The 24653-nt window shown below is 40.8% G+C and overlaps 1 protein-coding gene across 6 annotated transcripts in view; it reads right to left on the bottom strand.

The window, feature by feature from the left end:
• Window positions 1-24653, bottom strand: part of FYB1 (FYN binding protein 1) — a 132010-nt gene that overhangs the window by 15673 nt on the left and 91684 nt on the right. For 3 of the 6 annotated variants that reach the window (XM_084782900.1, XM_084782902.1, XM_084782903.1), the window contains exons 4-12: window positions 14879-14925; window positions 11252-11271; window positions 10783-10817; window positions 9443-9563; window positions 6443-6602; window positions 4909-5053; window positions 3040-3062; window positions 1727-1820; window positions 967-1104 (exon numbers count right to left, since the gene is read on the bottom strand). In XM_084782900.1, coding sequence (XP_084639026.1) covers window positions 967-1104; window positions 1727-1820; window positions 3040-3062; window positions 4909-5053; window positions 6443-6602; window positions 9443-9563; window positions 10783-10817; window positions 11252-11271; window positions 14879-14925 — 783 coding nt within the window. The remainder of the gene's footprint in view (window positions 1-966; window positions 1105-1726; window positions 1821-3039; window positions 3063-4908; window positions 5054-6442; window positions 6603-9442; window positions 9564-10782; window positions 10818-11251; window positions 11272-14878; window positions 14926-24653) is intronic. The other 3 variants (XM_084782901.1, XM_084782905.1, XM_084782904.1) reach the window with 3 other exon arrangements.

A 24653-nucleotide genomic window follows, 5' to 3' on the forward strand; every position in this document is an offset into this window, starting at 1 on the left:
AATCAAAATTTGGTAGCATGAAAATAAGGCAGGAAAGTCTCTTCATTTAGACCAAGTAAAGGTTCTATTTGAGTAACGTTGTTCAAGAGTAGACTTCTTGCTATGTGTTCTCAGAATGGCAAGTGCGCCATTTATTGACTGCTATTTGGTGCTTTACAAAAAAGATAAAACTAGGAATGCTGTCTGAAAGCATCAGCTAAATGTAATGGACATTTTAAAAATGCAAAATAGAAAGCCCCTCTCTACCAGAGAACATGATTAATATCCTTCAAATTTATACACATGGAATTCATACTAAGGGGCTGTTTTGAGGCTGAATAGGGAGAGAAATTTTATGTACTCGTTATTTAGATAAATTTGAGGTACTGAGAATACATCTGTATAGGCATATAATTAATTAATATAATTAATAAATTACTATTATAGAACAGTTATAAAATTTTCAATTATTATATTCACAGAAAAAATTTCAATTATGTTCTATAGTTTAACAAATTAATTTAATAGAAAATATGGAGTTTTAAGAGTAGTCAGTATAAAACACCATGCAGTGAAATGTTGGCTTCCAATCAGAAAGCAAAGCTTTAGATGACTTTACAGATGAGAGAAATCCTACTAAGTGGTGTGTAGGTTCATGAATGGCTGTGTGTGCTTTAGTATGTATGAGTAAATGTGTGCATATGTGCATGTGTGTGTGTGTATGTGCACACGAGAGTATACCTTCATACAAGTTTGCAGAGAAAGTAAAGTGTGTCTTAGAATTACATGATCATTTTGGCACGAGTGGGGTCCTCTGATGTAATTAATGCACACTATGAGATGAATGTAAGATGATTAATGGAAAATAACAGTAAAGTGGTGTGAGTTCATCAGGATTCACTTCTTTGTTATAGAATATTAGTAGCATTCAATTAAACCAATATTAGTGTGGTTATTGTGCACTGAAGGTGGTCAGTCGACTCTTACGATGAACCTTCATTACTGTCTGACTCAGACACTTTAGGTTTCTCTCGAATACTTTTCTTTCTGTCATCTTTCCCCTTTAACATCTTCAAAATCCCCCAGGACCACGTGTTAGTCTTCTCTTCAACCTGCGGCACGGATCTTTGGAGTATCAGGCATTGATCAGAACGTAATAATCAGCAAACCATGAAGACATAGTATGGACATTTAGAGTTTAAGTAATTATCCTATGCTGACCAGGTAGTAAGTAGATCATCATAGCCAATAATGTGCTGTTAAGCCTATAAACTCTGGTAAGTACATATTGCTTTCACTAGGCTGGTCATTTTTTACTTATTCAGTAAGATTTACCTAGGTTCCTAAAACATAAAGCTAGATCAGGTCACTTAGAATTAAGCTTAAGATGCCTACGTGGCATTACCTATCATTAAAGGAAAATATATATTAGATCTTAAATATGTTGTTTTAAGATGGAAAGACAACTTATTAACTCAAAGTATTTTTATAAACTATTATTATTCTCAACACTTTAAAAATTGTTCCCTTTTCCTTTCAATTTTTTTCATAATTGATTTTTTTCCAATCCGCCATTTCATTTGCACTGTGATACAATTATCTTCTTGACCTACCCTTACTGTCAATTAGAGGACTGAATAAGAACAATATTTTCTACTTTTTATCCTGTATGGAAATGAAAACTAAACTTACATACATGTAATAAAGTACAACAAAACAAAACAAACTACTCAGTGGTTATTCTTACCTGTCATCAGCATCTTCCTCTTCTATCCCATCATAAATGTCATCATCTGGTGGTGGCGGGAACATCCCTTCATTTGGATTAGGAAGGAAACCTTCTGTCAATTGTGCAATTCGGTCACAATCAGGTAACTCTGATTTTGATACTATTTCTCCCCATTTGACTGCAGAGTGCACCTTTCTTTCGTATTTGCCATTTCAGCAGAAGGCTTTGAATTTCCCAGTATCACACAGGTAGCTCAGAAATCAGTTGCTTTATTGATCATTTTAAAGCATTTTAGGGATTAAGCCATAATAAAGAAATGAGTGATGACAGACGCTCTGGACTTGATGTAAAACAAATCGGTGAGAACTGATATGAGAAAAGGTAAGCTGAATAGGAAGTAGAATTAGATATTTATCATGGTAAAAGAGAAGTGAGGAGGCAGTAAGAAAACTCAGCTAAAGTGAGTAGACACTTAACAAAAGACAGAGAAACTGGTTTATGAAAATTAAATGGAATGAAAGATGAGTCTGTAAACACTAATAGTAATTAAAAGAAACTACAAAAGGAAAAGTCACATTTAAATATATATATATATATTAAACTGAAATCTTTACTTTCATTTATTTATTTATTTATGCTGTGCCCTTACTAACTTTGATATTAGACAAGTATTTACTTAACAAACCTTTACTGACTGTGTTCTATGTGCAGGAAAATGACCTTGAAGTATCACTTTCAGGGTGAGAATATGAGCTCTTTGTTTTACTACCTGGAAAATCAAGGCACTCTTTAGGAGGCATCATCAATTTAGCCACAGAGTTTGCCACCTAGACAAAGAAAGTTCTGGAAGTGAAGGAGGATGTTTATCAGCAGAAGCCAAGACTATGCCAGGCACACTGGGAGTGGAGTCACACTAGGAAGACAGGAGTGACTGCGTCACCGTCACTTGGTGACCAGGGCTAAGACCTGAGTTATAGAGTCCCAGTTCTTTTTCCACCTTAAGAGCTCACTGATTCTTTCATTTCTGGTTCCTATACAGATACATAAAATCATATGTGTACATATGACAAGAAAGCAGAAGAGAAACTATCTAGGAGAGCAAGGTAATTAACGGGAGGGGGAGGAGGAGGAAAGGTGAGGGTTGGGGGAACATGTGTACTCGTACAGAAATGTCCTTATGGAAATCATCACCACCACGAATTCAAAGTCCTTAATTTAATGTACACAAGTGTCAGAAATTCTTCTTACAGAGCAAAGCACACTAAAGGGCTTTGTCATTAGCAAACTCAACTATGTTCTAGAAGGGCAAACACAGAAAGCTTGTGCCTTACCTCCACTTCCGCTCTGACTGTGGCTAGGAACAAAACAGAAATAGTAAATGTATGAAGTATTCAGTTTTCAAGAAGGAAATTCAAATACTGAGCAGACTGTAAAAATGAGCATTCTACTTAAAACTAGCATGAAATACATCAAAAACAAGCAGAAATGTGAATTGAGGTGGATTCATAGTGACAAGGCAACCATATAACCAATAAGCAAACAGCAGGAAGCAATGAGTTATGGCGGTGTAGTTCACAACTGTTATGCTGCTTGCTTTTAATAAACTCCCCATTAGGCAGTTTTCAGTAATTACACATTACTTTTAAAATGACTGTGTTATTTTAGGAGTCAATTAGGACAATTATCATTGCATTTCAATTCAACTCTTTCAGTTTTTCAGTCCAACAGTTTTTAACTCTTAATCTAATATCATTACACTTTGTTTTAATGGGGAAAATTCTTAATTTGACATCTTGTTGGGACTTTAATCTCCCTAAACCCAGGTTGCTTTTGTTTTTAACCTATTTCCCTAACAGTCAGATCTTTTTCTATTTTAGCTTTTATAGTTATGTGCCTGTATCTCCCTGTGTGAGTCATGTGAGAGCCGAATGTGGGCATTGGGAAAACTTAAGACAATGTCTACTTGTTCAATTCTATTATTTCACAGGAAAGAATCTGGGGTTCTGAGGATTAAGCCCCTTTCAAACCTACGTACATCTCAACCCCGCCTTGGCCTTTGGGTAAAGTACCAGGAGCAGGATAAATTTGATGTTATCACCTCACAGGACAACTATCTACTAGTACCCAATTTTAACATTCCTTTTACAAGCCAGTGGAAGGAGTTAGTCTGATACAGATCTCGGTTAATTTAGAAGTAAAAGCGCACTGCCGTCAATGGAACTTTGTGGAAAGGCATGGCATATCATACCCTACAAACTGATTTATGAAGTAGTTGACAGACCCACTCTACTTGCCGTCTTCATGTCTGTTTTCTCTGCAGGCATGAGGCAATCCTTAGACTTAACTGCACTCTAGATGGCAGATCATCCTGGTGAATATGTTTCCTCTGGAGACGCTCATTTCTAATGCCCCAGGAGTGTGACATGCTAGGGGCAGAGCCACCATGTGCTCGTTTCATCTGTAGGGTGAATTTATTTACACTTCGTATGTGGCATCTACACTTGCTTGGTCTCAGACTGGAACTTCCAGAATGTGAGTTACATCAACCTTTCTGCTTTATAAATTGAGGGTTTCAAGGATTTCAGTGAGCAGCGAGGAACTAGTAAGCAGGCACGTGGGAGAAGATGGCCTTGGTTGTGTTCCTCTGCTCCACAGGAATGTGCTTATTTTTCTAGGAGGAAATTCCACTCTAACAGTGAAGAAAGTAGACACTGGAAAGCTGGACCTTTAGTCATGTCTAGGATCATAAAGGATTAAGGTTTGACTTTTTTTTAAAAAAAAAGTATACTGGAGTTGTAGTGGAAGCCTTTCTCTTTCTTGCTATATTTTCAAGTGATCACAAGAAACGTATTTCAACTCAGAGATTTAAGGGTGGAAAAGTGTGTGTGTGTGTGATATACTTTACATCTTCAATTTCATAGGTTCCCAAATCATATTATTTGGGCATGTCCCTAAGATCAAATCATAATGAATAAAAGTTCTTTGTAGCAGACCTCACATTTAATACGATTATACGGCCCATTATATTTTAAGTAATACTTGATGTGTGTGACCAACAAGTAAAATAAAAGACAATGGAGTTTCACATGGCCTTGCACTCACACTGGGTTTGTTGTATGTGGTGATTTAGTTTAGTGATTGAGAGCATTAGGTGACATGGAAGGAAAAACTGTGGAATCTACTCTCTGTGTGTCACACACCTGTTAGGAGCATCCTGCTCAGCCACATCATCATAGACCTCTTGGTCATCTTCAACAAGTCTTGATGGAACAGCATTGAGGGTGTTCTTCTTCCGTTTCAGAGAATCATAGTCAATCTCAACGGCAGTTGTTTTAATATATCCATCTATTAAAAGCAGAAAGAGGTCCAGGCAACCAGGACTTAAACATTTCAGAGTTATGAATAAAATATCAGTTGTTCATTTACTCTTAGAGATTTCTCTTTAGGGCTGGAAATGGAGCTTAGCATGCTGAAAGCTCTGGATTTGGCTCCTAGGCTATGTATGTATGCACTCATGCATGCATACTAACAAAGGCACTTCATTAAGCATAAAAGAGGTGTCTTTGCTTGCAATCTTGACTTAAAGACCTTCTGTGTAGTTACAAGTTATATGTACTCTTGAAGAGACTTACTCTGAGGTACTTGAAAGTGAGACAAGATTCAATCTGGAGATTTTATATTTATTTATCTATTTATTTATTTCATTTTCTCGAGACAGGGCTTCTCTGTGTAGTCTTGGCTGTCCTGGACTCACTTTGTAGACCAGGCTGGCCTCGAACTCAAAGCGATCCACCTGCCTCTGCCTCCCAAGTGCTAGGATTAAAGGCGTGCGCCACCACGCCTGGCTCAATCTGGAGATTTTAAAGTGACTTACTGTGGAAAAAGAAAGCCACACTTGCCATTTTAGATTTTTTTTGCTCTGTTTACATAGTAGCATATTTCTAACATGAAGAATATAGGTCTGGAAGGATCTAACACTACCTCAAAAGGAACTTATTGCTGGGCAGATCATAGACTCTAGGAGAGAATTTGTTACTGTTATTCTGATAAATACAGTTTTGAATGGACCCCTAATGACTTACTATTACACCCATAGATTAAGGGATCCTGCACTCTCATCAGAGAAGCCTCTGTTTGCAGATGATAATCAACACAGAGACCCACAGCTGGCAAAAGTGTAGTGAGTAAGTGACGACAGATTGCCCAACTTCCCATGGCTCAGGGACATTGCAGAAGCAGGGAGGGGGCAGAAAGAGTTTAAGAACCAGAACTGGTGGACAATTGCAAGGAAGCTGTCCTCCAGACACAGCATGGCATCTGTACATTCAAATCCCCGGCAAATGTGCCAATATTCACAAGACCCTGTAAGACTGAGCCAGATCAAACCCAGCATGAGATGGGACTTGGGCATGAGATTCCGCTCCCTAACCAAGAAGGAGTGATAACTGTTAGCTGTTGGACACACAAGAGGCAGTTTTCTCTGAGTATGGCCCCTGGGATAAACCACACTCCAGTGAAAGGCCACACAGTCAAGAATATTTGAGTGGTATAAACTGGTATTGACTGGGGGAGGGCGGGAGTGGGGAGACACTAAGTTGGCTAAAAAGGAAAGAGAGGTTGAGTCTGAGATGAGTTAGAGGCAGGAAGGAGCGTATGACCAAAACACGTTCCATGAAATTCTCAAAGAGCTAGCCAAAAATAAATAAATAAATAATGTGGAAAAAGTGCACTCACATGACCCCCTTGAGGTTCTGCCCAGCCATTTTCCTTCTGGGTTGTCTGTGATGCGGATGATTTCAATTTCTTCTCCTTGTTTGAAGCTCAGTTCGTTCTTTCCCCCTTTGACATCACAGCAAGCTTTTGCATGATGGAGGACTTGAATGGGGCCTGTTAGCTACAAAAAGATGGGGAAATATAGCAAAAAGCCCACTAAGAAATATAATCCTGAAAGACAATAAACCCACAAGTGTCAATCCTGGTAAATACTCCTGTTGAAAGAGTTACAGCTGATGCAGAGACCCACAGCCAAATGTTAGGTGGAGCTCAGAGAATCCCGGCTGGAGAGGGGGAGGAAGGATTGTTAGAGCCACAGGAGTCAAGGTCACCAAACTAACTAACTGAGGGGCTCACAGAGACTGAAGTGACAATGAAGGAGCCTGCATGGGTCTGACCTGGGTCCTCTCTATATATGGTGTGGTTGTACACTTTACTCTTCGTGTGGGACTCCTAACAGTGGGAGCAGGGGCTGCCCCCGACTCTTCTGGCTGTCTTGGGGATCTTGTTCCTCCCACTGAGTCACTCTGTCCACCCTTAACACCTTGGTGTCTAGTCTTACTGCAACTTGATATGTTGCATTTGGCCGCTACCTATGCAAGAGCTGCCTTTTTTTCTGAAGAGAAACAGAGGAGGAGTGGGTGAGGGTGAGGCTGGGAGGGGAGGAGGGAGAAGAAACTGTGATTGGGATATAATATATGGGAGAAGAATAAAAAAGATACAAAAAGGAAAGAGTGAAGGGAAAAATCACAGAGGTGTTACAAGAGTAACAAATGGCAAGTGAACAGTGTTTGTAGTTCATAAGAGTGCTAGGGATCTGACCAGCAAAAGAGCACTGGAAAAACTTAATAAATGGACAGCACATATGTACTTAATGCACATTTGCCCTTTCATCCTTCTCTCTTCCCTACCTTCTCTCATTTCTGCCTTCTATTCTTTTACCTGTTTGAATATAGACTTATAATAAATGCTACCTTATAAAAATAAGATAGCATTTTAGAAATCGCTTCAAAAATAGTAAACAAATACTAGATAAACTTTTCATAACTAATATTCTGAATAACATGATGACTTATTAATAGGAGGATAATATATTTTAAGGCATGAGTCCCCAGATCCTAATTTTCTATTCCTAAATGGCTGTCTCTCATCTTTTGGTAAATAACTATAGATTGTGTCTATTTCGGGAACAAACTGTTTTATGGAGTCTATATTGTCATGACTTATGTGACACATTAATTATGTGCCATCAAAATATTTTTAAAAGCCTAGGTTGATAGCCAATGACCACTTATTAGGAGAAGCAGACTCAAGTAGAAAGGTTTTGGACTGATCTGGCTTTATTACAGTTGGCCTCTGTTTGTGAACAATCTGTAATCTGAATATTTGAGTTGCCGATCGTCTGCAGCTGCACTGGACTTGAATCCATGCAGTGTTCAGAGTGTGAATTGGCTACTTGTTGACATTTTCTTACTACTTCAGTGAAATACACATCGTCATGCCAGTTTTTGAGGAAGATTTCTAAGTAATGTGGAATTTATTTTAGTATCAATAAACATTGATATGTCAGCAAAAGGGAAAGAAAACTTGAATTATGATATGCCAAGACACTGATGGATTCTCATAATTGCCAACCCCAGTGTCTATCAACACCTAGGTGAAATATAGCTTGTAAGGTCCCAGACTTGACAAACTCTTGAGTTCTTACCAATCGATATGACTTCTACACCTGTTTTTCTTATTAACAGGGTCATTTGAATGGATGTGTGAAATAATGTATTATTTATTTTCCTAATCTATGAACAGTCTCTCATGAAAAGTATGCCATATACATTTTCATGTATTAAATTTATTTTTACCTGGAAAAATATACAACTTGGCAGTCATGCATTCTGTGTGAGGAAAATATTTCAGTTTTCACGTTGTAATCATAACTTTACCTGTACATAGAAAACTTTTTAAAAAAAATTTTTGTGAAAACTCATAATAGGTACAGTGGTTTTTATATATCTACTAATCCCATAACAGATTATAGAAAATGTCACTTATTTTCACTTTAAAGACAAATACCCTGAATCTCAGAGGAGCTGAGCAGTAAGTCCAAGAGCACAGAACTTGTATGTGCAGCTGGGATTGGAATCTCCATCTGTCCACGATGGATGTTTTTCTTGCATCATGCTGTTGAGCTTTTGATTTAACATAACAAATGTGCTGGGAAGTTATACATGAATCATATTTGGTAATTCCATGTATCAAATCCTCTAGGGAAACAAATATTTAAGGGAATAAATATTTAAAGAAAACAGCATGAATTCCCTTAAAAGTGAAGAAGAGTTTTGTAATCGAGACTATCACTCTAAATACTTCTGAGGCACCAGAAGCATACCAGATGGCTTATGTCATCAAAGATGATGTAGCCAGGAGAGCTCAGCCAGTGAATGGTGGTGTTAGAAGTAGAGGTGACACCATCACCAGAATTCAGAGAAGATAAAAGTCAGAAGTTGAGGCATTTAAAGAAGGATGAGAGACAGCAGGTCTTACAGATCAGTAAGTATGAGGCTTAAAAGTAAACGTGTAGTTCAGATCCAGATACTAAGGTCTCTAGCAGCTCAAAGAATCATAATTTATCCAGGAACACTGTGTCCATTGCATCACTATGTGATGTGTCATTGGGACAGCTATTATGTGGCTCCAGACCCATGACACACAGTAATGGAGTAGTCATTTCCTTTGTCAACGTAAAATCCCTGGGTACTCATGAGCTATAAGCTAGTTATATTTTGTTTTTTAATCCTGTTTTATATTTGATGGTAGAGATAAGGTGGTGTGTTGGACAAAAAAATATTGTTTCAAAACAATGATTAAGAAACTCCCCAACTTTGTAAATTTTCTTGTGATGTTACAAAAAGAACATTTCAAAAACGATGCTATTGCTTTACATGCCAGCAAGCAAGCCCTTACTTTAAACTTCTTCTTTAATTCTTGTTCTTTCTTCTCTTTCTCCTTCTGCTCTTTTCGTTCTAGCTCTAACCTCTTCTTTTCTTCCTTTTCCCGTTTCTTGTCTCGCTCTTTGGATGATTCTCTGGGAATATAAATTGTTAAGTTGTGGCTACACAGGCAGGTGTTTGTAGGTCAGGGACTGGTACATAGAGAGGTGTCCGCCTACCACAGAAGACTGTCTCTGAATAGGAGATGATGGCCAGAAGCTAAAGATGTAAAAATTCTGGGTATGTGAGATTGTTTATAAAGCCAGAAGGAGGCACACAGCTATGGGAGCCCCAGCTCCTCTCCCCTGCAGTGTGCACCACAAGGAGAAAGGCACTGTTCAAAAAGCTCCTGTCCCTGGCATGTTGGCATCTCACCCTCTCTCTTCCAAGGGCATGCATGAACACATGCTCATGGGCACATGGGCTAATTTTAATCTAGAGACTAGCTAAATGGTTTGAATATTTAGGTAGAGAAAATTGAGATACCGGAGCTCAGCATTCATTTGAAAAGGGCTTCTCCTATTCTCACACATTTACGTGGTCATTTGAATAGGAAGAGCCTCATAGTCTCATGTGTGTGAATGCTCAGCCCATAAGGAGTGGCACTATTCGGAGGTGTGGCCTGGTTGGAGGAAGTGTGTCACTATGGGGGCGGGCTTTGAGGTCTTGTATGTTCAAGAGTTCAAGACATGTCCAGTGTGGCAGTCTCCTGCTGCCGCCCACAGAACAAGATGTACAACTCTCAGCTCCTCCAGCACCATGTCTACCTGCACGCTGCCATGCTTCCCACCACGACAGTGATGGACTGAACCTCTGAAACTGTGGGCCAGCCCCAATTAAATGCTCCCGTGGTCATGGTGTCTCTTCACAGCAATGGAGACCCTGACTGAGACAGTTTCTGAGAAATGTCTTAGTCTATTTTGAACTCTGTTTTGTGGAACCTGTTTTGTGGTTTCATATCTAACCAGCGGACTAGAATATGGACATCTGGGTGCAATGCTAAGCCAAAGCCCATAATACCTCTGTGTCTGGGGGAAGCTGGCACGGCACACTAAGAGAGCGAAATACAGCTTCCTCGGCCTATTCTCTGACTGTCTTTCAAGTAGCTTGCAGTTCCCATGTGGCAAATTGTCACCAGAGGAGAAGTAAACCAATTTTAGTCCATTGGAGTGAAATAAGGGATGCCACTGTAGGCCAATCACTGTGTAACTACAGCTTGTCCTTCCTAAGAATTTTGCACACTCATGTGCGCTCTTACAAAACATTGTATTCATTTTAGAAGAACATTCTTATGGTAACAAATGCAATGCATACATGTCTTCGTATGTTTCTCCTTCACTCTCTTGTTCCTGTCAAACAAACAGAGATAATTATAAACCGTGACTATTCCAAAAGATCATGCACATATTTCATTGACGTATTATCTTTAAAAATAAGTGTTTGTGGCCTTATGTGATTTGAGCCTAAGTTGGCTTATTTGAAATTTTCTTTCTTCTTCTCTCTCTTTGCTTCTAATTGTGTGACATACTAGGAACAAGTAAAGGAAGTCTTGTTCAGTGTCTTGCTCAGTCATTTAGCTGTGAAGTCGGGCCTAAGATCAGTACTACACTACCGTGACTGGCATATAATGTTTCAAACGCTTAAATTAAGTAGGTTAGAAATGAAAAAAAAAAAACTCATTGGCACCCATAAAACGTTTTATCTGTCTATTTATAACAATAGGAACTGAATCATAAAACATTCCAATTGTAGCAATAGAAAAAGACAAATAAAAATATCTGACCTCTTCTAGGTTCCCAGTACCTAAAGGATTAAGAAAACAAAACAAAACAATACACTGTAATTAAGAAATACTTCAAAATTGATCACTAGACAATATAATATTATATCAACTTAAAGTATAACAGAATAACTTAAAGCATAAAACAAAATATGTCCTTTTAACACTTGTAATTTAATTACCAATTTATTTTATTAATTCTCCTAAGATAATACAAAAATAAAAAACAGTTATGATACCTTTTATTTACTTTATGTATGGCATAGTAAATTTGATGGATGTGTTTGTGTGAAATAAAGTACAACAGGAAAAAAATCACAAATAGCTCACACTTTCTGGCACATTCCTTCTCGAGGATTTGCTTTCATGTATCAGATAGGTCAAGGTGATTAAATTTAAAAGGCTACAAGAAGAACATCATCATGGGTGGATCGGGGCCCGGGAGGGGGTTCTGCTCAAGCTATTGCACTATCCAAGGACAATACAAGTAGTAAACATTGAGCCCCTATTCTGATCTAGCCAGTGGACAGGACATTCTCCACAGTTCTGTGTAGAGGACTGGCTTAGATGTGGACCCTGGTGCCCCGTATCTGACCACCTCCCCTTGGTGTGGAGACCTGATGGCACTCAAACAAAGAATAAGCAGGCTACCAAGATGAGACTTGATAGCCTAGGACCATATAGTGGGGGAGGAGGTCCCCCTCGGTCATAGACCTAGGAGAGAGGAATAGGGTGAAAGTGAGAGGGAGAGATGAATGGGAGGATATAAGTGATGGGATAACAGTTGAGTTGTAATCTGAATAAATTAATAAAAAGACTACTCAGGTGTTTAGAGTGTACACTTTACTAGATATCCACTATAATCTAATAGTATGATTCATAAGATGGTAATATTAAGCCTAACCACAATTAAACAATTATGTAGGGCTGATTTAAAACATACAGCTAGGACAAAGGAATTGAAAAGACAGCTCAGGGACTGTGCTGCATAGTTTTATATCAACTTGACACAGATTTATTTGAGAGGAGGAAATCTCAATTGAAAAAAATGCTTCCATAAAATCTGGTTGCAGGCAAGCCTGTAGGGCATTTACTTAGTTGCTGATTGATAGAGAAGGACCCAGCCTATTGTGGGTGGTGCCATCCCTGGACTGGTGGTCCTGGGGTCTATAAGAAAGCAGCCTGAGCAAGCTGCATGTGTCCATGGCCTCTGCATCAGCTCCTGCCTCCAGCTTCCTGCCCTGCTTGAGTTCCTGTCCTGACTTCCTTTGGTGATGTGAAAGCATAAACTGAATAAACCCCTCCCTCCCCAAGTTGTTTTGGTCATGGTGTTTCATCACAGCAATAGTAACCCTAATTAAGACAGGGATTAAGAATTTACATATGGCCATATAATATATGCACACATATACCCACATTCATATATACCTGATATGCTATATGTGGGCACTATAAATTAATAGGAAGAGGATGAATTACCTTGAGTTTGGTAGGGACGACTCTAGCACTGTATACAAGGCAGAAATTCCTAGTTTTCTACTAAATTCTCAAAAAATACAAAACACAAGGGATGAAGTTCATAGGAAAAAGAAAGGGAGCTATTTTATTTCCTAGAAACAAAGACTTCTTTAAGAAAGTTAAAAAGAATAGTTCCTGAGTCAAAAGCTAATGAGGTTGATAATATCAAACCATATTTATCCTGGAGGAAGGACAGCATGGACTAAGTTGATAGTAGAGAGAATGGAAGAAGTTTGAGGTTGACATGGGTTAATGTCTAGGATATAAAGGGCCACCTGCAAGTCAGCCGGGAGAAGCTACAACCCCACAGGGACAGAATGGTCAGTGCAAAGAAGGTGTCTGACAGGAGGGAAGGCCACGACGGAACTCAAACTCAAGAGCAGAAAACAAAAGTATGAACTATGAATCAGCTGGGGGAAGAGAGACATTGTCTTCGGTGACAAAGCCATTGGTGAGACCCTGCACTCCAGTAGAGAGGGCCACACCCATCCTTACATAGATGGTGCTAGCTACACTCAGTGGGTTACAAAACAAAACGAAACAAAACAAAACAAAACAAAACAAAAACAAAAGCCCCAACAGCATGAAATGGAAGAGGGACTCAAGCCAGGGAAGTGGTGCTGATGAGGGTGGGAGGATGGGAGGCCGAGCGTGATAAGAATGTATCATGTAAATGCATGGAGACATCACAGGATAAGTTCAATAGAAATTAAAAAGTATCATAATTAAAGTGAGACCAATTTTATACCCAAAGGCTGGGAGAAGATTTAGAAAGTTTAACGATGCTGTCTGCTGACAAAATGTGTGCACATTGTGACATTCACGCCCTGTGGCTGAGACTGTAGACAGGCCATCCATTCTGAAGAGCATTCTAGTCCTAAACAGCAAAGTAAACATCTTGGTGCTCATAGCCAGCTATTCCACTGTCATTTCTCTCAGGAAAAGCCTCCCTGAACTCCACATGGGATGACTGACCACATAGAGAGGCCCCACAGTACTTCTTACAATCCCAGCGAGTAGGAGCTCAGTAAAATGTGGTGCGTTCCACAGTGTACTATGTTAAACTTAGTGAGAACACACTAAGTCTGTACTCAGTACTGGGAGTGGGGGCTAGGAAAAAGCTCAAAGGAAGCTGTCTCACACTGTTTGAGAAACTATCTTTGTTCAGGGAGATTTGTAATTTTTATCTTTGTGTGTGTGCGCATGTGTTTGGGATGCACACACCTCTGTGGGTGCACAGGCAGTAGGAGGGATTGGATCCCACCCAGCTGGGGATACAGATGTTAGAAGGACTTGGGCGCTGGGATTAGATTGCTGGTCCTCACAACTGAGCAGCTGTTGCTCAGAATCACTCAGCCATCTCTCTAGCCCTGGATTTACAATTTTGGAAGGATACATTTTGTTATTGGTTTCACTGTTGCTTATTTTTAACCACTTGTGAAGCCGATGTAGCAAAAGAGTTCAGGACCAAGTAAACAACCCTTCTGGCCTCAAACCGACAACTTGTGAGTGGGTAAACAATTGTTTGGGGAAGAAAGCTGGGTTTTTTTTTCCCCTTAAGGAGTAAGATCTACACAACAAATTTTCTGGTGTTCATATTTTTCATGGATCAATTGCTGATTGCATTTTCAATAAAATGGTGATGTACTAAAAATAGAAAACCCTACAATGTACTTTTAATATAAATTACACACATACATACGTATAATCATATGAGAAACATATGTACAACTACATATTCTTTTTTTTAAAATTTATCTATTTATTTGTATACAGTGCTCTGCCTGTATGTACACCTGCAGGCCATAAGAGGGCATCAAATCACACTGTAGATGGTTGTGAGCCACCATGTGGCTGCTGGGAATTGGACTAAGTACCTCTGCAAGAGCAGGCAGTGTTTTTAACCTCTGAGCCATCTCACCAGCCCCCACAACTACATATTCTTGTTTGCTTATACTGATTAAAGAAAGAAGGTAACAAACCATGAGAATTTAAGATATAAGTAAAACAAGGGATCCTGCACACACCAATGATGGCAACTGGCCATTCAGGATGCTATGACATTTGAATAATTCAAACATGTAGTTCAGATTAAAAAAAATTACTCCTTACCATCAAAGTGCATGGGGCCATCTTGATTTTCTTCATTTATAGCATTTCTGAAAAGAAGAAGGAAAAAAACTATGAGAATAAAGTAGATGATCACCTTAAAATGAAAATATAAATAAAGATAGACAAATAACCTTGATTAATGAAAATAAGAGGCCATAAGTTCAAAAGAGATCAAGGAGAGTGTATAGGAAGGATTGGAGGGAGGTAACAATGTAATTATAGTGGAATCTCAAAAATAAAAATGTGAAAAGGAAAATGATGGAAAAATTACTATTTTCATTCATATTTACTCTGACTTAAAATTCACATGTCACTGGAGCAAGTTTTAGTCTTGTGTTTATGCTGCTACCGTAGATTTAAAAAAAAAACCCAGACAATATTGAGAAGGTCAAGTCCAGCATCACCCGTTCACAGCAGACATGTTCAATAGGCCCACTGTTCAGGGGCCTGTCGTGTCTGCAGTACTCGGGGAGGCAAGAGTAAAGAAAACATAAGTGCACTAAGAGAGGCAGAGTCAGAAAACCCAGACAAAGCTATTATTGCAAGGAATAAACAAAAATTGAGGTGGTAGGCAAACCTTCCTGTGAAAGAGATAATTTCATGAACATATAGAATGTGAACATAGATTATTAAAGACTCTAGGCTGTGAGCACACATGTGCACTGTGACTGAAAATTGAAAACTTCTCTTTTGACAGAGTTTTACTATTTAGCAGCTCAAGGTCACCTTGACCTAGTAACCTCCATGCTTGAAAATCCTGAGTGCTGGGACTATAGAGGTCTATGTCCTGCAGATGACTGATTTGATATTTTATACTAATACACGGGGTCTAATTTGGGAGCATGTCTATTAAAGTATGGGTGGATGAAATAAGACAATGTTTGTAATTAGTTTCAGAACAACATAAGCAAAGGAGAAGACGAAGGCACAGGTGAAACAGGACTGCATGTTTCTAACCCTGAAGTGAGTAGGGAGAGATCAGGTCCACTATATTACTGTGTGTGCCTTCCATGTACTTAAATATTTTACCATACCTATTCTTCTGGGGAAAAAATGTAAATATGATTCAATCACAAACGCTACCGGGCTCTTAAATGGAACCGATTTAATTCCAAAGCTTTTACGCTGTCATGGGAAAGCCTTCTAGAAAGAGGTCATTTGGGGAATCCATTTAAGGCAGTAGTTCTCAATCTGTGGATCACTACCCCTTTGGGGGCCCATACCAGATATTCTGCATATCAGATATTTACGTTACAATTAATAACAGTAGCAAAACTACAGTTATGAAGTAGTAACAAAATAGTGTTATGATTGAGGGTCACCACAGCACGGGGGACTGTATCAAAGGGTTGCAGCATCAGGAAGGCCCAGAACCGCTGGTTTAAGGTGTTTGGAATGCTTAAACAGGAAGTTTCATGTGTTCATTTGTATATGCTGTTAGCATACTGCCCCTAGTCTGTCTAGCAACCTATGATGTCATTACCTGCCCGGCACTAGGTGTGCCAGCTCTCAGGATATAAAAATGACAAAGCCACCTCGTCTTTCTCTTGTTCCTCTTATCTCTTGCTTCCATCTTCCTCTCTCCTCCTCTGTCTCTGTCTTTCTGTGTCTGTCTCTGTCTCTGTCTGTCTCTCTGTCTCTCTCTCTGTGTCTCTGTCTCTGTCTGTCTGTCTGTCTGTCTGTCTTAAGAGGATTCTTGTAAGTTACAGGAAATTGACTTCTTAGGTCAAATGGAATCCAGATAAGTACTGCCAATTAACAGTCTAAGTTTCCTACCTATCAACTATTTCACAGGGTGGGATTTCACTGGTCTTGGGATTCCCCTCCCTAACTACCCAACTGCCACCTTTGTGTACCCAACACTGGCTGATTAAATGATTTCCCCCTTCCTAGTCGGTTTAAACACTTCTCTTCTTCTGAGAGACTGTCAACACCTCTCTGGTTCACTGGGGAGTGGAGGTATACAAGCCTCGTCTACGTGACTGCAGCTGGTCCTCCTCACTGACCTGCAACTAGCACTTTTCCCATAGGGCGAGACAGCGCTGATACAGTTTTTTCCCCATCTCACCACTAAAATCCTAGTGTACTGAGTGACTGTGTCTCTGGGCTCAGCTCGCTCTGGTTCAGGCTGTGCTCTCTTAACCACTGACCAGTACTGACCAGTCGCTGAGACAGTCTGTACCAACCATTTGAGTTAAACCTTGCACTGGGCATGGCCCAGCTGGTCGTTGACTTCGCCTCTTGAAGGAAATAGTCCATTCCTCATCCCTCCAGGCTCCCCACTGGGATGCCTTCTAGAGAACTTCAAATCCCTACGCCCATGAAGGGCTGCTGAGCTCACACACCTCTGCAACCAAACTTGTGCAGATTCAAAACGAGACCTCTTAATTACTGCCAGCAATGGGGTAAAATGCAAGGAGGCTCCTTTTTTTCCCCCGAACCTTTTCTCTTGTTTACTCTCCCAAAAGTTTCAAATATACATCTAAGATAAATGAAAGAACTTCCTCATGTCTGTCTGTCTTAAGCCTTTTCTGTTCAAGTCTTTTCTGTTCTTTGATCCCTCAAGAATTTCAAATACACACCTAAGGCAAAATAAAAGTGCTCCATGCTCAAGCTTTTCTCTTCTTCACTCCGAAATTTCCATCTCCACTCACTCTCTCAAAAGTTTCAAATGTACACAAAAGAAGTTTTACCCCTAACCTACTTTGTCTTCTTCCCATATGTATTTTCCGTTATCCTTCCAGACTTTCTACATCCAGGACAGCGCCAAAGCAGCTACCCACAGATGCTCCAGTCCAACCTCATGGATCACGTCAACTGGACCTGAATTTCCCCTCCCAGCCACAGATGCTCTCAGAGCCTGGATAGCACATACAACAGTGTGTGTTTCCCAGACTTGGCGAACATTTCAGCCTTTTGACCCCCCCCCCCCCTGTCGCCATGCTACTATCAGCAGGAAGCATTCAAAGACATTGATGTTTTTATCCCTTATCCATTTACAAAAGGCTGAAATGGTGCACTTCGGACCCGGGACAAACAGCTCCAGGTTCTCTCAGCACTCCTCGGTCCCTCGGACATGGCTTTTCCTTCCCCTTCAGCATATAATCTGGACACTTTCTTGCTTTTGGTTTTTTTCTCTATTTCTCTCTTCTGTCCTTGCACGGTGGCCAAAAGTTGCTTCCAATGAACCTCCAATGAATTTCTATATTTTAACCTACCTTACATGAAAAGCAATCCAATATCCTCATTTTTTAATTATAGGAAAAGGGGGGAATGTTAGCATACTGCCCTAGTCTGCCTAGCAACCTCTGACATCATTACCTGCTCACCACTAGCAGTGCCAGCTCCCAGGATATAAAAAGGACAAACTTACCTCATCTCATCTCATCTCATCTCATCTCATATCTCTCTCTCTTTCTCTCTCTCTCTCTCTCTCTCTCTCTCTCTCGCTCTCTCGCTCTCTCGCTCTCTCCCCTCTTCCCCTCTCTTACTTTTACTCTTTTCCTCTGTCTCTCCCTCTCTCTGTCCCCCTGGGGCACCCCCTTACTTCTCTGCTCATGCTGCTACAATAAATCTTATACCAATTATGTTGTATGGCGCATATTTCATATTTAACATATGCAATGGGAAACATCCAAGGAAAGTTAAGTCACTTTAGCCTTCAAGCCAACATGTTGGCTTGAAACCCCTTGCAGTTGAGTAGTCCAATCATTAATGAACAATTAACATAGCTTTGTGCTTACATACTTATAATCCCAGTACTCTGGGGTTCAAGGCCACCCTTGGCTATGTAGTAAGATGCCATTTCAATGGCAAAACAAAACAAGCAAAAGAAAAAAGATCCTCTTGAAAATAATTATTTAAATAAAATTACTATGTATAAGCATGGAATAACAAGTTTTACAACAGAAATGTAAGTAGTTAATATAACTAAGTCCCTCATCTTAGCTTTTAGCCATAGCATTTTACTGAAAACACAATAATACTTTGGACATAAAAAACACTGACATTCTACCAAGCAAAATGACTAGTCCTTCTCATGGCGAACAGGGCACAGGGCTGGTGGGGTCAGCTCTGGTCTCCGACTGCTTTGCTTCTCGCGTTCTCTCCCTCCTCCTTTCCTTCCCCCTGAATTCTTTGAGACAGGGTCTCACTACATAGCTCGAAGAGGCCTGGAACTCTCCTTCCTCGCAAACGCTGGGATTATAGGCATGTACCACCACACCTAGAATATGTTTGCTTCTCACATGCTGTCCTTTCCTGTTGATACAGAATTCTCTCTGAATACTCTCTGTTCCTCCTCGTTCTCCATGCTTAGCTCATGCTTCCCTTTACTGGGTTAATTCTAGCTCTTAAAAACAAACACACAAACCGGGTGGTGGTGTTGCACGCCTTTAGTCCCAGCACTTGCGAGGCAAAGGCAGGAGGATCTCTGTGAGTTCAAGGCCAGCCTTGTCTACAAAGCAAGTCCACGACAGCCAAGATAATACAAAGAAAAACAAACAAACACAAACCAACCCCCCCAAAACCTGTTACGTGTGTGTGTGTGTGTGTGTGTGTGTGTGTGTGTGTGTTTGTGTGTGTATGTGTGTATGTGCATCAGGGTACATGAATGGAGGTCAGAAGACAGCAATCTGGGTTTGGGTCCCACCTAACACCTTTTTTTTTAGGTTCTGGAGATTGGAATCAGGTGTTCACCCTGCGTTCTGACTTCTTGTCATCTCCCTGCTGTAGACCCCTGACCCAAGTCTTTGGTAAACAGTGCCTCTTCTGGGAGGTTATTCCCCACTCCAAAGCCGGCACTGTGGCACTTCTGAGCGTCAGCTTGTGCTACTTTGTGCTTGCGGCCTTTACTTACATACAACTAGACTACAAAACCCTTGAGAAAAGAGTTCACTTTGTTAATTTACTATAAAGATTGGCATTGGGAAAATATTCTAGAGTAACTCTTGCCCTGCTAGGTCTGCGTTTGTATTTTTAATGAACTGGTGATATAACAGTGATACTGAGACTAGAATAACTTTTATCACCAAAATGAATTTTTGCCATTTGCTTAAAAGGAATTAAATAATTATAATAAAAAGCCCACTGGACTTATAGGCTACTTTCTAAAACACCTGGATAGTAAATGAATAAATAAATATTAATAAGGCAAACGATATTAGCTGGGCACATTTATTCAAACATTTCATGCTAGAAAATGCCATTTAAAATTTAATGCTACTTTATATATGTCTGAGTTCATATTCCATATAGTATTAAAATAATAAGTATGAAATAGTGACCACAATGGCAGTGATAGTGGAGAATAAAATGGACAAGATAAGAAATAGGTGCAAATGTTCTGAAAAGACCCAAGTCCAGTTGCCACCAACTGCTCAGTGTTCAAGTCATGGAGAAAAGCTCCACAAACAGATGAAGAGGAGAACAACGGAACCAGTCACAACCCACAGCAGCGTCAACTGAGCAGAGGGAGGGGGCGCAGGAGGAGAGACAGCAGGAAGCTTATCCTGGAGATAAGTCCACTGAAGCCACTGTTCACTGCAGTCCTTTGTTTTCCCTGCCACAGCCTAAAGAACTAAATGAAGTTCCTTTACTATTATGCCTGTCATTTTGGAGAGCTATTAGGGTGGGGTGTGGGCTGGAGCTCAGCGCTTCCCTCGTGTGTGTGTGTGTGTGTGTGTGTGTGTGTGTGTGTGTGTGTGTGTGTGTGTGTGTGTGTGACGCCCTGTTTCAGTTACCAGGAAGGTAAAAGGGAAGGAAACAAGCAGAGGAACAAAGTCTCCTGGGCCTCTATATCTTAAGCATTTAAAGATGGAAAACTGTCTCTTGTCATGCTGTGTTTACACTTAGGAAGTTTAGCTTTTAACCTTTTATGGCCGGATCTTCTTTTTGGATGGAAGACGTGATCTAAGTAACCCATAAAACTCTTTTGTACCAGTCCTTATCAGGAACGAACCCCCCAAGACTGGAACGTCTTTCTATACTTAACCTATGAGAAATTTCAAAACGATGACTTGCCTGAGCCAAAGATTTCCAAAGGGAGTTAGGTAAGGTTAGCAGATGTGCCAAGTCTCCAGTTCTGGAAAATTCGAAGCGCTTGCTGTTACCTCAAGAGCACACTGGGACACTCCGCGTCGGCGCAGGCGCGGTCTTATTTAAAACAATCCTCCTACTAACTAGCGTGACTTCAGGAAGAACACTTTGCCCTTTCCTTTTCTGACCTTAGTCACTTCCCATCCTTTATTATTTCTTATTACCTCACTTTTCCTGTCTTATTACTATTAATAACCATGAAATTCGCTTTGTATATAAAACACTCAAGCACTGGTTCCATCGGAAGAGTCAGCTACACGGATACGATTCTGACTCCTTTTAAAGCAGTTCTCAGAAATGTGCTGCCGCGAACGGCATTGGCTTGAACATTAATCACGAAAAGCTCTTTCTTTCGATCCATTTCACGTTTTCAAAGTCCAAGTCACATACAAGAAAATGCAATGGGCTGTCTGTATGCTGACCACTAGGTGGGGAAACAATACAATTTAAAATACATGTAACTTTGCCTCCAGCAACTCATCTTTTTGAAATTATTCACGATTTCTGGTTTCTGTTTACCTTCAAACCTCTCACACTTGCAAGATAAACTGGTCTGAATGACATGTTTACAATTAACTTCCCCGAATAACTTCCGAAGCAGGCTGAGCAGGCTCCATGTGGTCAAAGCCCTTATCTCCCCAAATTCCTCCCTTGATCCTAGTTGGAGACCCTGCTATGCACCCAGGGAGAGCGCTACCCTTGTCAGTAATTTAGCCCATTCCTCACTAGAGAGAAGCTGAACTAGATTCCTTTCAGGAATTCTTCCCTGTCTACAGTATTGTTTTCTTCCTTACTGCTTCTTTCTTTCTTTCTTTCTTTTTTTTTAAAGAGAGATTTATTTATTATATATACAGTGTTCTGTCTGCATATACAGAGGGCACCAGATCTCATTATGGATGGTTTTGACCCATCACGTGGTTGCTGGGAATTGAACTCAGGACCTTTGGAAGAGCAGCCAGTGCTCTTAACCTCTGAGCCATCTCTGCAGCCCACGGCTTATTTCTTATGACCATATACAAACACGTCATTTCCTCAAGCTCAGTGTCATCCTTGCTACCTAGTGTACTTGAGGCCAGCCTAGGTTATACTTACATGAGATCCTGCCTCAAAATATAGAAACTAAAATTCTTCCCATCCAAATTGTTGCCCCATGTCTTTGCTTCCCTCCTCAAACAGTGTCTCTCTTGGCTCCTTCCAATGTCTCTGTGTGTGCACGCATGCGCATGTACAGGCTAGTGGTCGAAGTCAGGTCTCCCTTGCTATCACTTTAGACTTTATATTTTGAGGCAGGGTCTCTCCACTGAATCCACAGGCTGTCATTTAGCTACACTGGCTGGGCGGTGAGCTTCGGGACTCTACCTGTCTCTGTCATACCCACAAGCCAAATACCTCCTTAGCACTGGGGTCACAGATACATGTCACACACCACTCTTTACGTGTATGACAGGGGCAAAACTCCAGTCCTCATGGCTTGAGTGTCAGGCACTTTCCAGTTGCTGAGACCAAAGGCTTCTGAGCTGCACTTGATCCTCGTTGTGAGTTTTAGAAATAAATCCAAATTCTGCTGTCGCGCCCTTTAAAATCTGTCCGCCGTGTGGACATTTCTTGCCGGCTCCAGGGAGGACAGACCGTCTTGGTTAGAATGCCTCAATAGCTCGCCTGCATTTCTGCAGCATTTAGCTGGCTCTGCTGTCTCCTCGACATTTGTCCATCTATTTAAAGTGACTTTAATGAAAAGACTTGCTTCTGTGCTCCAACCATCAGGGGTTCTCGTCTTCCTTAGGGTGACAGTTACGGGCTGTCACAGCACAGGGAGCCCTACAGGAGCGCCCTTTGTTCCAACGGTTTATTCTCTTGCTGCCTTCAGCGTAGTCCTGCTAACTTCCTCCTTAGACTTTAGACTCTTTAAGCCGCCATTCTCTCTGCTCTCTGCCCTGTACAGGCCCCTCCCGCACAGCTTTCTGCCTAACTCCCATATTTCCTTGCATCTTTGCAACCTCTCGTGTCTGTTTAAAGCTGTAACAGTGTGCTATGTGCAACACCACTCACATTTTACCGCCCTCGACTGTTTTCCCTCTCAGCATCTCAAGCTTTGCTGGCCTCTGCTGTGGCTTCTGCCTGTTCACCCATCCCTCTCTCCCCAGCCCCTGGCTTTAGACAGAGGCAGACATCTCTGTTTCCTGTGTGATATCCTCTGAAGTCCAACTGGGAGGACACAATGGAGTGGCTCGAGGCTTTGTTGGGTGACCGTTTTAAAAGCCCAGTAGCTTTTGACTTGAGAATAGAGTTCCAGTCCTGGGAGGAGAGTGGCACCCACAGGGGCGTTCTGAAGCGTGCGGCAAAAAGCTCAATCTTCTACTTTTTTTTTTTACTCGAAATTCAACCCATAGCTTTCCCATAGGCTCCTGAGCATAAGTGTAATTGTCCATTTCGCTTTCGTTTCCGATGTGTGTTTATCTAACTTCCCCTTCCATGGGGAAATTTTCTAATCTAGATATTTCCTCATCGTGAAATGTACTGATGGGAACTTTAAAACTGTTGACGCTTTGTCTTTTGACAAGACAAACTAACTTCTAGATGTCCTTAACTTTTGCACTTCTCTTTTTCTGAACATGACAATTAACTTTACAGCACTCAGGGAGACAGAGGCAGGTAGATCTCTGCGAGTTTGAGGCCATCCTGGTCTACAAAGTGAGTCCAGGACAGCCAAGGCTACACAGAGAAACTGTCTAAAACAAAACAAAACAACCCCCCAAAACAAAACAAACAAGTAAAAAAACCAAACCAGGGTGGTAATGGAGCATGCCTGTAATCCCAGCACTTGGAAGGCAGAGGCAGGAGGATCTCTGTGAGTTCAAGGCCAGTGTGGCCTACACAGAGAGAGTTCCAGGACAGCTAGCACTGTTACACAGAGAAACCTTGTCTCGAAAAGCAAAACAAAACAAAAAATGTAGAAGACTCCAAGTTTCTAGGTAATGTAAAATATCCAGTTTTGGCTCTTTCCATTTTTTCCAATTTTATGAAATTGGCTGGTTATAGATGAATCATTTTCTAAGTGGAGTCCTTATTATGATGCCAATAGAAATGAGGCAGTGTTTATCTCTACCAGTGAACTTTGTAAATAAATGGTGGAAGCAACATTGCCCTTGAGAATCCCAGCCCTTTGCCTTGTGTGTTGGTGCATATTTACCAGCATCCCATGCTGTATCAGTGCCTTTGAATCCATTTCCTCCATCTATGTACTATTTAGGAGCCTTATCCCAATGGAGTCCAAGGATGAGGTTTTCAGAGAGTCAACGCAGCAGGCCTACATGTGCTGTGTTTTAGAGAATGTGCCAGGAAGGCTGGCCTGAGGCTTTCAGAGGAGCATACTTTCTCTGTACCAGCACTGCAGTAAGCCTAGTTGATAAAAATGTTTTGCTCTGAGACCTTATCAACAATGTGACTTGTAGGAATGCTTGCTTTCTTTTCTGTCTTCTGGTCTTCTGGGGGCTGCCAGGCCCAAGATACCTAAGAGACAGTTCCTCTGCTCCCAGTGGAAACTTTAACTTCTACCGCATCAGGTTCGCTTCTCCTGGAGGCTGCCTGAGACACCCGCTGTGTTTTCCTAACCGTGGTCTCTGTATGCTCTTCCTAGCCTTGTGGAATTGCCTGGAAGTCGGTGCTTAGACAGCGCCAC

Source organism: Acomys minous (genome assembly GCF_964271855.1).
Source record: "Acomys minous genome assembly, chromosome: 5".
Classification (NCBI taxonomy): domain Eukaryota; kingdom Metazoa; phylum Chordata; class Mammalia; order Rodentia; family Muridae; genus Acomys; species Acomys minous.